General features: G+C 39.5%; 2 protein-coding genes across 5 annotated transcripts in view; both read right to left on the bottom strand.

Moving 5' to 3' along the window:
* Positions 1-4,694, bottom strand: part of pip5k1bb (phosphatidylinositol-4-phosphate 5-kinase, type I, beta b) — a 39,978-nt gene extending 35,284 nt beyond the window's left edge. The window contains exon 1 of the mRNA XM_044110882.1: positions 4,427-4,694. The gene's annotated coding sequence lies outside the window, so the exon portion shown is untranslated. The remainder of the gene's footprint in view (positions 1-4,426) is intronic.
* A 6,272-nt stretch (positions 4,695-10,966) lies between these two features.
* LOC122827824 (rapamycin-insensitive companion of mTOR-like) overlaps positions 10,967-15,252 on the bottom strand; it is a 34,005-nt gene continuing 29,719 nt past the window's right edge. The window contains exons 32-37 of one of the 4 annotated variants that reach the window (XM_044110873.1): positions 14,578-14,885; positions 14,276-14,482; positions 14,017-14,169; positions 12,988-13,138; positions 12,757-12,895; positions 10,967-12,675 (exon numbers count right to left, since the gene is read on the bottom strand). In XM_044110873.1, the coding sequence (XP_043966808.1) occupies positions 12,595-12,675; positions 12,757-12,895; positions 12,988-13,138; positions 14,017-14,169; positions 14,276-14,482; positions 14,578-14,885 (1,039 nt within the window). In that variant the 3' untranslated portion in view covers positions 10,967-12,594. The remainder of the gene's footprint in view (positions 12,676-12,756; positions 12,896-12,987; positions 13,139-14,016; positions 14,170-14,275; positions 14,483-14,577; positions 14,886-15,252) is intronic. The other 3 variants (XM_044110874.1, XM_044110875.1, XM_044110876.1) reach the window with 3 other exon arrangements.

The following is a 15,252-nucleotide window of genomic DNA, read 5'->3' as shown; positions in this document are numbered from 1 at the left end:
TAATTTGATGGCTGAAGATTATAAAAACTACAGAACTAAAGGGCTGTGACTGCTGGTCACTAAAAGTTTTAGCAACAAAATATTGCTGGGGAGTTTTTGTCTTGTACTCTGACAAGTTCAAAAAGCCTGCAAGGTCCAACAAATCTGGAGCGCACACACTTCATTTTGGTTTTAAATACTTCCACATGAGAGTGAAAACTGGACAGATTTATGTCAGGCTTATCGTGTTTGCAGCATATTTCTAAGCAAGTGTTTAACAAATGCTTAAAAAGTGATTCTACATAAAGTAATCTAATTGCATTATTATTAATATTAATCGTACGAAGAAAAAATATTAATTAAAAGCTTTGTCAATTGTTTCAACTACTTGATCAAGACCTTGTTACACTCTGTCTCATGCAGTTAGAGCACTTTCTCTGGCATCTAAATAAAATAACTTTAAACTGTAAAAATAGCACAACAGATGTCATTTTTGGTTGCTATATCTACATACCAGTAACCGGCTTATTCCTATTTTGCACAATTTGTCTTATTCCCAAGGGCTGGTAATTTTCTGCATCAAAGTTTATCAAACATTGTGCACTTTTCTGAATGAAATAAGACTCATGTAGCTGTTCAGAGAAGTGGATAATTGGAGGGTAGACCACTCTGGTCCCACAGAGCCTTAATTAAGTGCAACCTCTGATGAATAAACTTTAATTCCTCAAACCCACAAGGTGCCCTCGTGTATTCACAGATGTCGTACTTGAAAGGTCAGGGGTAGTGAGGGATGGATATGTGGAAGTTATTCAATAAAGTCGTAATTTTAGAGCGCCCAAGATAAGATTTACCCAAAGCATTTTGAAGGTGAACTCAGAGACCTTTTTCAGTTAGCGGTGCTGCTCACTGTTAGATTAATTATTATGAGAAGTGAAACGACTGACTCTTAATTATTGACGACATATTTCCCTTTCAAGAGAGATGAATAGAAAGAGTGAAAGGATGATCGACAATGCATGTTTGTTCTGAATTTACTATTTTTAAAAAATGTTTATTGTGTACATATAATACCGAGTTACAATAAATACAGAGATTAAGAAGAACCTGCATATTACCCATGCTAGTTTTGGTTCTGTCTATAACTTGGATAAAGATTGTGTGAATTCCCAAGGAAGATACCAAAACCCAGGAAATTTCTAATTAGCCCCTACAACAAAAAGTGACTTAATTACAGAGTTGTGACTCCTGACTGAGTGCTAATGGCAGTCAGATCCGTATGAGGTATGTGCTGACATGAGTGGAGGCTGGCCAACGAGTGAGGACAATAAAACAGATAACACACAGAGAGAGAGGGAGGGAGAGAGAGAAAAAAAATAAAAAGAGAGTGAGAGAACAGTTCATCAGTTCATACTGTACACTGCTCACCCATATGCTTCACAAAGGTGGATAGTCAAAAGACCATCAGGTCTCTACAGAAGGTGGGTCAACTTGATCATAAATTTGATTGTCCTCTAACGTTTTTAGCAATTAATAACCCAAAAGTTGTAAGTGGTAACAATTCTAATAACAGCCATTACATCTGAGAGGGATGGTTTTAGCTCACACGACATAAGTCTAGAATATTTACCAGTGATTTGTCAACCACAGAGCCTGCTCTATTTGCATGTCAGTCTCATAAAATACCCTGAGCAACAATTCTTCAGTTAATAAACACCAGCCGTGTGATCCAGTAGCTGAGACGTCCTGCTTATTAAAAGCAGGAATGCACATTTTGATAGCCTTTAACAGACCTGCACAAAGATGATCTCTGCAAGGGCCTGGCAGAATTGTTTGCTGCTATGTTCTGAATTCAAGCGGAAATAAATTAATCTAAATTCATGTCGAGTGTAGCAGAAAGTCCTGTCTTGTTTTCAGCTTGTAGAGCGCATTATCATTGGCTCTAAGTCAGATGTTCTGATAGCAGCTATAGGACCTCAATTTTAGCTGTTTTAGCTGTTTGCGTGCAGTCCATTAACTGCATGCAAACATCATGAAGTGTGGAATTTCCCTCTGAGAGCGAGAGGCATTTTTATCCAATAATGATGAATGTGACGAGACACTACTACATGCATGTGTGTCCAAACAGTACAGTGTAAGTCAAGCTACCATCAGGAATGGCAGAAGGGATGTTGGTGAATTATGTAACCACTTTAATAAGTCTCATATTGTTATTTTTTCTGTATGACCACCGAGTTCCCACGGTACCATATGATATGTACCAAGTGCTCTTTGACCCAGAAATCACAAGACTTCTCTGAAAGGATCGGCAGAATTTAATTGTTACACCTGTGAATGGGAAGCTCCACAATGGGGCGTTTTGACGTTTTCTAAAAACGTTGGACTGCAAGTGTTCATTAGTAGCCCAATTCATGAAAGGAAAGGCTGAAGAACAGAAAGGATCTTATGTTCATATAATAAATATGGCCTTTCAACTGCTAATCATGTAGGAAACCGCTCTAACTGCACACATACGTTCGCTGCAACATGCAAACCGATTTAGCACCATGTAAACCTCAAACGTCACTGCACATTATTACAATTTAAAGAAAGAAACCAACCTTACGTGAAAATGATACATGTACAAAGTGTACTGTGAATTTTTATGCAGCTCCCCTTTGAGTCAATCATTTGTACTTTTCACTTTTTGCTACTTTTTGTCTGACCCATTAGCTGAGGTAAAAAAAATAATAAAAAAAACCTTGGTAGATTAGTTGTACCATACTCTTTTCATCTTTGATAATAGATCAAGCAGATCCAAACAAAACTATTTTTCTATAAATTGAAAACCAAGTTTCATTTCCTTGCTGCATTAATTAATTGCACAAAATCTCAAAAAGACGGATGTGCTGTGGTGGCGCAGGGGTTAAGTACAACCTACATAAGGAGGCCTTAGTCCTCGACGCGGCCATCGCAGGTTCAATTCCTGGCCTGGCGATCTTTGCCACATGTCTTCCCCCTTCTCTCATTACCCACTTTCCTGTCAATTAACTATCAAATAAAGGCCACTAGAGCCAATAAAACCTTTAAAAAAAATCTCAAAAAGAAACAGTATTTTTACCAACAAAGCGTGTTACACCTGATGGAAATTTGCATGCTTTCCCTTTCAAACATTGTGGGAAAAAGCCTCTCTGTCAAATGAGGATGATAAAGGAGTTTCATAAAGATCAACACAGACGCATATACCTGCAGGACCCAACTTATACAGGCTGCTTTGGGAAGGTCTGATTTGTATTTTACAACCCCGAGTACGTCAAACGCTTCAGTGGATGTTCTATATATTATGCTACATTTTCATTGCTAGACACATGCTGTTTTTACTATATTGTTTTCACTAGTTTACATCCTTGGAGTGCAAATGCTATCTGAAAAAGATGGATACTGTCCAGATAAGCAGAAGCAATAGATAAACTCAAAAAAAGTCAATAAAATACACACAGATAACTCCACAATGTCTTTTAAATTCAGGAAAGCCTAAGGGCCCATTCATTGTACTTGTTAATTAAAGGCATCTTAGATGAATGCAGCAAAAGCTCGTAACATTTTAGAATCGTGGAAAAATCTTTATGATTGCTATATTTCCTTTTTTTTTTTTTATTAAAAGGTGAGAAACAGCAAGCAATTCTGCAAACTACAACCAAGAATTGAGTTAGCAACATGAAACAAAAACAAACCAAGCCACTGGAAGGAATCAATCTGTCTTCAGAGCATAACCTGCTGTATCTTTGGTCAGGCAGGGCTGTTTTATATCTGTCTCAGTCTGGTGACTCTCACAGAGGGGCTTAAGCGGGAAATGTGAAGAGCCCAGATCCAGTCACCAGCACAGAAATGTATCACGTTAACGTAAAGACCTGTGATAATGGGAAGAGATGCATAGAAGAAAAAAAACACTGCGACGAAAGGATTTAAAAGAAGGCTGCCTTCAGTTCCCGAGAAATTGATCAGCTGAAACTCATTGGCATGAAACTATAAATATTCCACATTTTGAAGAATTCGTTACAAAACACAAGTTGCACAATTTGACGCTTGCGTCAATGTCCATCCGACTGTTTCCAAGCAAGTCTGAGAAGCTGACAACAACAACAACAACAACAAAAAACTACGTATTTCACTAATAAGCAGGGAAAACTAATATGGATTATAATTCATAAGTGACAGATTCTAGTGAAATCCAACCTACTATCCAAAAACCAGAAAACAATCTGTCTTCTCTCATCGAGGACCTGTGTCCACATTAGGTCGAGAACACCTTGTATCGGGGCAGAATCTGATTTAATCACACCTGCAGTTTTTCACCTGTCGCCACAGCACCTGAGATCCGACACGTCACGGTCCCTACAGTCTCTCCAGTCGCCGCCGTTTCTACTAAGTTACACTAAACTTTGCGGGTGAGCAAGTACAGACATCGTACCTCCAGCGGGTTTCCCTGATGAACCGAGCAGAAATGGTCTTCTCCTCGTTAATCCTGTAGAAATATTTCCCAGGGAGGCTGCTGCGGTCCTCACAGAGCCTTATTCTTTTCTCCTTCTTCAAGTGGAGGATCTCCAGCAGCTAAATGAATGCGGTTCAGTGTGATGTACTGTTTGCTGTACTTCCCTCCACAGCAGATTCGCTGTACTGTGCTGCCGTAGAGTTAGACAGCCTGTGTGTGACTCTGTCTGTTCCTGCCTCTGTTTTTTTTTTTTTTTACTCCTTTTTTTCCTCAGTGCGCCACGGAGAAGGAAAAAAAACGACTCAATAACTCCACCTCCAGGCCTAAACCCGAATTATAAAATTTAATCGTAACAGAATTTCATGAGCCTAATTTAGGTACGGAGCCTTGGCAGAACTTCACATTTGTTTTAACAGCCTAACAGTAAGTATAAGTTTATGTTGCCCAGTACTTGCAGCTCACATATATTGTATAATAAAGACACATAACCATTATTTTGATCTCATTGTCACAGCAAAAATGTGAATGTGAAGATTACTGTATTTCTATTTCCAAAACCCTAGAATAATGAGATGCATAATTTTAGTCATATCTTTAAATAAAAAGCATCCCTTTCCTATAATAATTATATCTTTAAACAAAACAAGATGACGTTTCCATGGCTTCATAAGCACCCAACAGGTTAATTCATAACACTTGAGATAACAAAAGAGGCACATCTGGATGAATTTCAAAGTAACACCTCAAATGCACTGCTTGCTTGTGTGACATCATGGAAAAATTCAAAGAATCAGAACTAGCCTTATTGGTCAAGATTTTCAAATTTAAAAAAAAAATCAAATCAATTTTTATTTGTATAGCACATTTCAGCAGCAAGGCATTTCAAAGTGCTTTACATCAAATCAAACACAAAAACACAATGCAACATAGAATCAACAATCAAAACAGAACATTAAGTCAGGTTCCATAATTAAATTAGTAATGAATTATGTTTCAAATACAACTCTAAACAAGTGGGTTTTTAGTTGAGATTTAAAAGAAGTCAGTGTTTCAGCTGTTTTACAGGTTTCTGGAAGTTTGTTCCAGATTTTTGGTGCATAGATGCTAAATGCCGCTTCTCCTCGTTTGGTTCTGGTTCTGGGGACGCAGAGCAGACCAGAACCAGAAGACCTGAGAGTTCTGGAAGGTTGATACAACAGCAGCAGATCTTTAATGTATTGTGGTGATAAACCATTCAGTGATTTATAAACTAACAACAGTATTTTAAAGTCTATTCTCTGAGCTACAGGGAGCCAGTGGAGAGACTTTAAAACTGGTGTTATGTGCTCTTTCTTCCTGGTTTTAGTGAGAACGCAAGCAGCAGCATTCTGGATCAGCTGCAGCTGTTTGATTGATTTGTTGGACAGACCTGTGAAGACGCCGTTACAGTAATCAATGCGACTGAAGATAAACGCATGGATGAGTTTCTCTAGATCTGGCTGAGACATTAGTCCTTTTATACTGGAAACGTTCTTCAGGTGATAGAAGGCCGTCTTTTTGACTGTCTTTATGTGGCTCTGAATGTTCAGGTCAGAGTCCATCACTACTCCCAGGTTTTGGGCTGATCGCTGGTTTTTAGTTGTAATAACTGAAGCTGTGCACTGACTCTAGATCTATAACTCTAGATTGTTCTTCTTTAGGTCCAAAAATAATAACTTCAGTTTTGTTTCTGTTCAGCTGGAGAAAGTTTTGGAACATCCACACATTTATCTGTTGTAAGCATCTGTTCAGTGATTGGATGGGGTCAAAGGTCACCTGGTGACATCGTAATGTAGAGCTGTGTGTCATCTGCATAGTTATGGTAGCTGATATTATTTCCTGTTATAACCTGAGACAGTGGGAGCATATAAATATTGAATAAGAGGGGTCCTAGGGTTGAACCTTGGGGTACCCCACATGTGACCTTTGACCTCTTTGATGAGAAGTTTCCAATTGAAACAAAGAAATCCCTGTTCTTTATGTAAGATTCAAACCAGTTAAGCACTGGACCGGAGAGTCCGACCCAACTCTCCAGTCGATTCAGTAATATGTCATGGTCAACACTGAGGTCCAAAAGAACCAGCACTGTGGTTCTCCCACAGTCCATATTTATATGGATGTCATTGAACACTTTTACGAGGGCAGTTTCTGTGCTGTGATGAGCTCAAACGAGACACTAGACTTTGGTTTCAAGAACTACCAATATAATAAGTATAAATTGATCAGCTTTAGAGGAGAATAATAAAGAATAAAAGAACACCATTTTTGTACACAAAGGAAAATTTTAAAAATAACAGTTGTTAGTAGTGCAGTATGCTTCTCTTTCTTTCACTGCAGAGAAACTTATCACTCACTCAGGCTGTAAAAGGTGTTCTTTGTGTTCATCCTAGAGGAAGAAACTGTTTCTGTGGCAACTGGTCTTTACTCTGTAGCATCAACTTGAAGGTAAACGTTTAAGCAGATTGAGCCCAGCATGTGTGTGGTCTGCAGAAATGTTTGCTGTCCTGAAGAAATTGTGTAAAATATCAGGAAGATAACTGTGGACATCCATAAGTCTGATTATGCTTTGAGATAAGATGGCAATGAGATGACATAATATCAATCAATCAATTTGATCTATAAAGCACCTTTCATATTAAAAGCAGCTCTAAGTGCTGTACTGTACTAACTAAAGTGAATTTAGCTAATCCCCACGTCCACGTTGAGGTATGGTGTCATCATCCACTTGAAAAGCAAATTCAGCCTCCCTGAAGATTTAAAATGTGAACTTTAAAAAATAAAAATTCACATCAATGTAATTAAATGGTGTGACAATTAACATTTTTCACTAACCTCACAATTGTGCATCAAGAAGGTTGGAATTGCTAATTGCTAATTGCTGACTCTCTTCAGGGTCTCTGAAATGAATTGGAATTAGCATCAATATATCACCTCTGGCTATCACATTAAAATGATCTTATAGTTCGGTACTTGTTGTGCCGCTGGTTTGGCCTTTGGCTGCGTCTTTTAACGCAGTAACATATTCCACCACCAACCAGAAGTGCAGCAAGACCAACTGTGTGTTGAAAAATCTAATATTTAGGACGCATGTAACAATGAAAATGAGAAGAATTTTTACATCTTCTCTAAAATGAGAAGAAGTAAAAATTCTGATCTTACCTTAACACCTGCCTTTACAATGATATTTTGGAGAAGCAAGTGGACAGACCACAGCAAACAAGACGGGTCAGTAACAAAAAGCCAAGCTTCTCAGATTTAACTTTCATCTATGTCATTTGGTGAGAGACAGGCTGCAAGCATGCGTTGCACAGGTCCCCAGTTTGTCACAAAACAAACAACCATGCACACACAAACACATAACAATTCTTAAGGAAAAATCTGACAAACCAGTTAACAGAACAAGGAATTTTACTGGACTGTGGGAGAAAGTCTGAGTACCCAGAAAAAAAGTCACACATCTAGAGAAAGAACATGCAAGTTAGAATAGCACCTAATGAAGGGGTTAATAAGACCCTAGGGAGTTTTACTGCTTTTTGTATCACTTTGTGTTCATTCTGAAACATCAAGAACATATATGAGAGGGTATAACGTTCTGAAGATAAATATTTTTAAGTACAGAGTACCGTTCAAAATGTCTTTAGCAAAGCAACACTGCCATCTTGTGATTATTCTATTCTATTCTATTCTATTCTATTCTATTCTATTCTATTCTATTCTATTCTATTCTATTCTATTTTCCAACTGTAAGCAGTTTCAAATAGACAATGATTTTCTCTTATAAATATAGTGGATAACCTTTCAGTGCTAGATGATGATTTTAACTCACGGATGCATCCTGGGACAATGTATCCTGGATGAACTCTCACTGCTTTCTTCCCATTGTTTGAAGGGGTTGGTGATGAGCATGTAGCTGAAATGTTGGATTAAATCTCCATCCAGAGTTCAGATAAAACAGTAAGTAGTGTATTATTCAATCAATACTTACCATGAATACAAAGACAAATGGGGTCAACGTCTTATAGAGAGAAAAACACAGGAAAATGTTACTTGATTTATAAAACCAGATACTATATATTACAATGTCAAGTTATTTTTTATGAAGATCTGACAACAAATTCACTGTGTAGCTGTGTAAATCTGTTAAGGACACACAAACAGACCTGCATCTGTGGTTACTATAAAACTAATTCTACAAAGTATTGACCCAGAAGGGCTGAATACAAATGCACATTTTCTTTTGGCTCATTTGTGAAATTCTTTAATCTGCTTTACATGTGAAATTACCTGTACATTTCTTTGTTGGAATGTATTCACTCTCCTCCTCAAATTCACTCTTGGTCCCTACTGGGGTGGAAACATATGCACGGCCATCATGCTGGCATACTTTATGGGGAAGCGGAGATCCTGAGCAATCTGGAAGGAGGTCATGCTGAAGGAGTACCGGTATGTCATTACAAAACACTTTTATCACATTGGCAGCACATCCTGCAGAATTGCAGTTAAAGAGCTCCAGTGAATCCTTGGCACCTGTAAAATCGTGTAGAAAACGTTTCACATGAAGATGTTGATGCATTATCATGAGATAAGTCGGAGTTATAGAGACAATTCTGACCTGTGGTGATTGGAAAAATCACCACAGTAGTAAAATATGCCTTTTACTACTGAAACAAAAAAAATGAAGCAAAATAAAGGTTGTTGGCTAGTGGCCAACGAGTGAAGTTTAAAGTTGGTCAATTCTCAGACACTTACTTTCCACGGCAAAGGTTGCTGCAGACGACTGGGTGCAAAAACGCATTTTGGTTGAGAAATATTTTTGCTCCACTGCACCTGAAGGAGGATTTCTGTTTCAGTATACAGTGATCCCTCGTTTTTCGCGGGGGTTACTTTCCGCAAAGAACCCGTGATAAGCGAAATCCGCGAAGTACGAACCTTTAATTTTTTTTAACAATTATTATACAATAAAATACTCCATAATACATTTAAAACAAAGAACAAAACCTTTTTTTTTTTTTACAGGGCCAAGCATTTTTTTATAAGTAAAAGTACTGTATAAAAAAATTTTTCTCTTTTTTTTTTCTTACAAATAACTACTACACTGAAAAATAATCATTTTAATCATCAATGCGAAGTGAAGGCTTCAAATTGCGGAGATCAGCACCGCCCCACCGCGACCCGATGATGAAAATGATTATGAAAAAAATACGAAGTGCAGTTGGACAAATAGTGATTCACCTGTAGCTATTTCACTGCTCCTCCTGACTCCGCCACCCTGTTGCCATTTTAGCAAATAACCACCACCGTGTATGATTGGGATTTTGCATGTTGGTCAAAAAGTGAAATTTTGGTGTCATTCTGGTGGTTTCTGCTTCTCAAACGCCGGCTTTCTTTTAACAGTGACTTTTCTTACTGAGACTCATGCTGCTGTTTGTTCCTGCTGTTCTCTCTAACAAACCTCCGAGACATTCCTAGATTGAATTGATGCTGACGTTACAGGTGAACACTGTGCTAATTTGACGAATCTCTGGATTTTATTTAGTGGCATTAGAGCAAATGAGGTTTGAAGACAAATCCATGCCACGTTTTTTTTTTTTTTGCATTCGTCAACTATAATTTCTTTCCAACTTCACAATTATGCACTACTTCGTATTTGGTTTACAGCTCAAATCCCCCAGAAAATACATTGAGGTTTGCAGTCGTAAAGCCAGAAAAAGTAGAAAAATGAAAAGGGGATGAAAGCTTTAGCAGAGTAACTCAGATATATGTGTGAATTCAGTGTGTGGCTTTGTGTAACAGGGACTACTGAGGGTTTTGTGATGTGAATTAACAACATGGTCACTACTTCCGCCTGAACTTTTTGTTATATTTATGGCCTGCAAGTCTTTCCTGAAATATTGCAAAATGTCATTTAAGTCTTACTAACAGGCACAAAAAAAAGAGAGGTGTCAAAAAGTTTAACTAACCTGTTAACTTTAATCACGTAGGTTCAAACCAGCTGAATTTGAAGTTCAGGTATTTTCAGGCAATTTCAGAACCAATTTCAGAGACATTTTTAAAATTTCATCAAAACCAATCACAGAAGCCCATTCCTGCTGGTATTGAAATATTACATCAAAAGCTGCTAGACGCACAAGGCAATGAGATTATATGGGGAACAACTATCAAGAACTTCGAGAGGATTTGTGGCTTCCAAAACATTTCATAAACAGTCTGAGGAGTATAAAGTTAATTTTTGACGAGACAGTGTTACTGCCCACACTGAAACGTGAGGAACTGGTTCACTTTATAAAACAGACCAGATAATGAGTAAAAACAAAACAAAAAAAATATTACGGCAGCAATTTTGCAAATTTCTATTCGACCTAAAAGCAAGTGATGTTTGGTTTGATTTAACTTCAGACAGTAAGAAAGCTGTCTGTGGTTTTATTACTTTTGGATCGCCTTTAAAGTCAACTGTGAAACTAAATATTCACGGGAAGGAAGGAAAAACATAATCGAGAATTATTCTGGGTGTTTCAGATTTTTGTTTTATTAACAATGCATCCCTTTGATAGGATTGTATGCTTCTTTAGGTCATCAATGCCCCAAAAACATACTGTACACATTATACAAGGGAAACACAATTCAGGCAAAAAGAAAAAAAAAATTAAATTATAATACAGTCTCGAGGAAAAATATAAATAACTTTTTTCTTCTCTGGTTGAACTCACTATGGTACAGACATATAATAAATAGATCAGATCTGACATCACTCAGCGGATCTATGAATCATTTCTCTATGAGTCCATTTTGTGTAGCAGCATTATAGCAAAAAAAAAACCCCAAAACAAAACAAAAAAAACTAGCCAATGGAAACAGAACCCTGTTTCCCTGGAAACCTTTTACATAAACTTTAGTCACCGCACTTCACCGCTCCCCTCCTCTGTCGTCCTCCCATAGTGATACTGAATTGTGGAAACAGATCCAGGGTGGTAACTCTATTCCTACGATGTATGGCGACATGAAATGGCAACCTATGATTTCTTTAAAATAATAATAGTTTTGAAAAAAAAAATAAAAAAAAATTTTATAAGCCAGAAATAAGTTAGGGTGAAGCACAACCTTGCCATGCTTGCTGAACATGCAGCAGAGGGTGAAGCACAGAGGTAAAGAAGGCGCTGTGATGAGAAGCTGCTGGTTTGTGAAAGTTTCAGGGACATCTGCGTGCATCTGTACTCAACCTTTCTACAGATTACTTACACAAGTGAGCATCTTTGAAAAAAGGAGGAAGAAAATGGAGAGAGCGAGAGAGAAAGACCAACGCAACTCCTTTTGAAGTTCGCTGAAGATGCAAAAAAGTGGAGGAAAAGAAAACATCAAGGGCCCTAAGCAAGTAAAGTATGGAATAAACTAGCATTAAATCACATGCTATTCTCCTTATTCGCAGAGTAAAGGTGGCAGATATAATGCTTTAGAAAATACAACACTAGTGACGTTTGATTGTCTGTGACACAAGAAATAGAAAGGTTAGCAGGCTGTCTCGGCTGACAGGAGGCTTAAGGTTCTAGGAAGTGGTGAGGCAAGAGAAGAAGGGATGTGGAGGTGGGGGTGGGGTTTGGACCGGGACGGCCCCAGTTCAAAGCAGCAGGATCCGTTGTAGTGTTTTTGTTTGAAGAAAAGAAGGCAAAGTCCGAGGAATCTCCAAGCAGACGTGACAATGCGTCTTACTCGCTTCATTAAGGGAAACCACCCAAATCTGCAGAAATTATAACTGATTATAATTGATTTTTAAGGACTACTTACCCATATTTTTGTTAAATTCACCATCATTGTCCTTCAGTTCTATGATGATCTGACAGTGAATATTTCTGTGTTGTGGAAAACAAGTTTTTTGGCTAATCTGCTGTTCATTTTTTCTTCTGAAACAGCATTAAATATGTGTTCGGTCATTGAAGTCTTTTTTTTGTTTGTTTGTTTGTTTCCGGCGCATGGGGGGCCGGAGGGGAAAGCGGAGCGACGCTCCTCTGTTTCAAGCAACAGAAACCAGTCCAACGTCCCTCTGTCCGCAGAGCCTCAGACCTGCTTTGCTTTCCACAGCTGTGAGGAGTCCGGACTGCAGCGGCGCACTAAACACAAGGCGGGCGGGAGGAGGATCAGGACTCCGCGGGCGGGTTAACGTCCTCTTCCACGGGTTTTGGTAGTTTTGTCAGGATTGCTTCAGCTTCCTCGTACATCTGAGAGACGGAGATACAGCGGTTAAACGAGAGGCAGAGTTTGATAAATCAAAGAAATTAGGACAGCGTTCGTTTCCTTACTGGCATAAATTGCACGTCCTGGAAGAGTTCCTGTATGAAGCGCCTCGAAGTCAGGCGAAACATACAGTGGGATAAGAGGTGGGAAACCTCGGAGTACAGGCAAATGTCATCGAACGCATAAGGGAACTTCTCCTTTATCCTGAGGAAAGACGAGAAATTGAGGCGACCCTCTAACGTTTCAGACCGGCGTCGGGTTTTCTGTGCCCGGCTGGTGTGAAAAAGCCGACTCACGTCAACAGTCCCGTTTCGTGGCCTTTGGTTCCGACGGAGGAGCTGAGGTTGATGATGAGGCGGAGAATCTCCTTCCTCAGAAGGACTCGAGAGGCGGGGCCGTCGTCGGATATCGCCTTCCCGCCTGCAGAGGACGTGCACTTGTTAAGCCCTGCAGGGTTTTTTCAAGTGTTTAAAACAACACAGTCAAATTTAATGGGGTGTGAATCAGCAGTTACCAACTATTTCAATATTCTTGGTGCTAAAATAAAGCTAACACGTGGAAGACTCCATCAGAAGAGTTAGTATCACAGAAGCCGCTATAGTTTCAGAAAAATGAGGAGGAAACTAAACAATTTGGATTATTTTTTTTTTATTTTCACTTTTTTTCCCCTTCTAACATGTCGGCACCATCTGGGGATTTCCTGTGTTTTTACTTATTAACTTAATAAACTTATTTTTACAAGACTAAAATTGCTTGTTTTTGATTTTTCTTTTTAATATCCACATTTGTGTGTTTTTTTTTTTAATTCAGTGATATATATATATATATATATATATATAACTATAACAAATTGTTATATTCAAGTGTATGTTTTGGAAATCCAGTGTAAAAAAAAAAGAAAAGTTACTACAACTTTGGGTACATTTTCCTGAAAAAGAAAAATCAATTAAAGCCACCAAAATATATATTTTTTGGTACTACCAGGACCTATTATCAAAATGAAACACTTTTCAAGCATTTTCAAGACAAGTTTTCACACTTTTTTTTACACTTTCTAGACTCTTAAAAATATAATTCGTGCCTAGTAGCTCCTAATTTAGCCATTTCAGGTGCGTTGGACCAGAGAAAAAAGTCAAAAAATTACAGGACAGCTGGACGACTGGAGTTTGAGACACTTGCCCCCACATATAATCAAAATGCTAAAAAAAGTGACAGAAAACTAATAGTAGCTAATCATCATGTAAACATCATGCTAAACCACGGCGCTGAACTCTTGAGGCCAACTGTGGGCTGCTTCGGTCCACTTGAACCTTCCCATTTCTTACCGATAACGATGTCCCCAGGTGTGGGCGTGCTAGAGATGGACCCCTGTGACACAGCAGCATCGCTGCAACCCGACACACCAGAGAACTTCGACTGAGGCATCACCTCCAGACGATGGCCCCCCGGACCGCTCCAGGAGGGGAAGTCGACGTAATCTGGGGGTAAAAATGAAACACAAAGACCATTTCTGACACTCCACTCCGACTGAAAAAGGTGATAATCTACAAGACGGACGTGTCTGAACCCCTTCCCCGCCCCCACCTGTCCGAGAGTGAGTGCTGTTGATCTGCGGCTGGGCGGGGTAACCGAGGACGCTGGCCCCCACGCAGTACAGACAGTTCTCCTCAGAGTGATCCTGCAGACCCGTGTCCTCCGAATCCACCAGGTGGTTCTGAGTCTCGCCTCGCAACGCGATCAGCTCCGAGATGCTGAACTGCTGCTTCAGCAACGGCAGAGTGGGCCGGTCCCCTGCGGAGGTCGCCACAAAACCAAAGTTCACCTGAAAACCCATCCACCTCTCGCGGTTTTAGCGTTTCGCCGGCGTAAAGTAAAGCGGCCGTTACCGTCTCCGTCGCCGAACAGGAAGCGTTTCCGTTCCTCCGAGGGCGGGCTGATCCTCTGCTGGAAGTAGGTGGAGTCTCTGATGTGGAACATGTCGTTGATGTTCATGGGCAGCGCCAGGCCGATGTAGTCGTCGTTGCAGCCGAAGGTGGCGCTGGAGACCATGGAGCGCACCGAGGAGCAGCGGTGCAGGGTGCTTTGGTTGATGGGGCTGAGCAGCTCCTCTTTGTCCAGCGAGGCGAAGCTCAGAGCCTTCAGGAACCTAGGGAGGGCAAGAGGAGAGGAGCGTGAGAGGATCCGGGGGGAGAGGCTGGGACGAGAGAGGGAACACGGGGAGAGAGTGAGGATACGTTGGAGAAAACCACACAGAAGAGGGGAGGGGGGGAGGGGCTTGTCAAACTAGATGTAGGAGACTTTACATTAGGTTTACACTGAGCAAGCAGAAATATGGAGGTTAAAGATTTAGGAATTCAATCAATTTATATGGGAAAGTAATATTTCAATACCAGCAGGAATGGGCTTCTGTGATTGGTAAATTTTCAGACGGCTTTTAATTACAGCACATAAATATCTCATGGTGCTATTTTACAATTAATTAAATTATTAATGTTAAGATGGATTATCTATCCCATACTCAGTTTCTCAGGTGGGATTATTGTTCTGTTTCAAGATCTAAT

This window comes from Gambusia affinis, linkage group LG03 (genome assembly GCF_019740435.1).
Source record: "Gambusia affinis linkage group LG03, SWU_Gaff_1.0, whole genome shotgun sequence".
Lineage (NCBI taxonomy): Eukaryota > Metazoa > Chordata > Actinopteri > Cyprinodontiformes > Poeciliidae > Gambusia > Gambusia affinis.
Note: the sequence above shows the minus strand (reverse complement) of the source record. Positions and strands in the feature narration are given on the sequence as shown.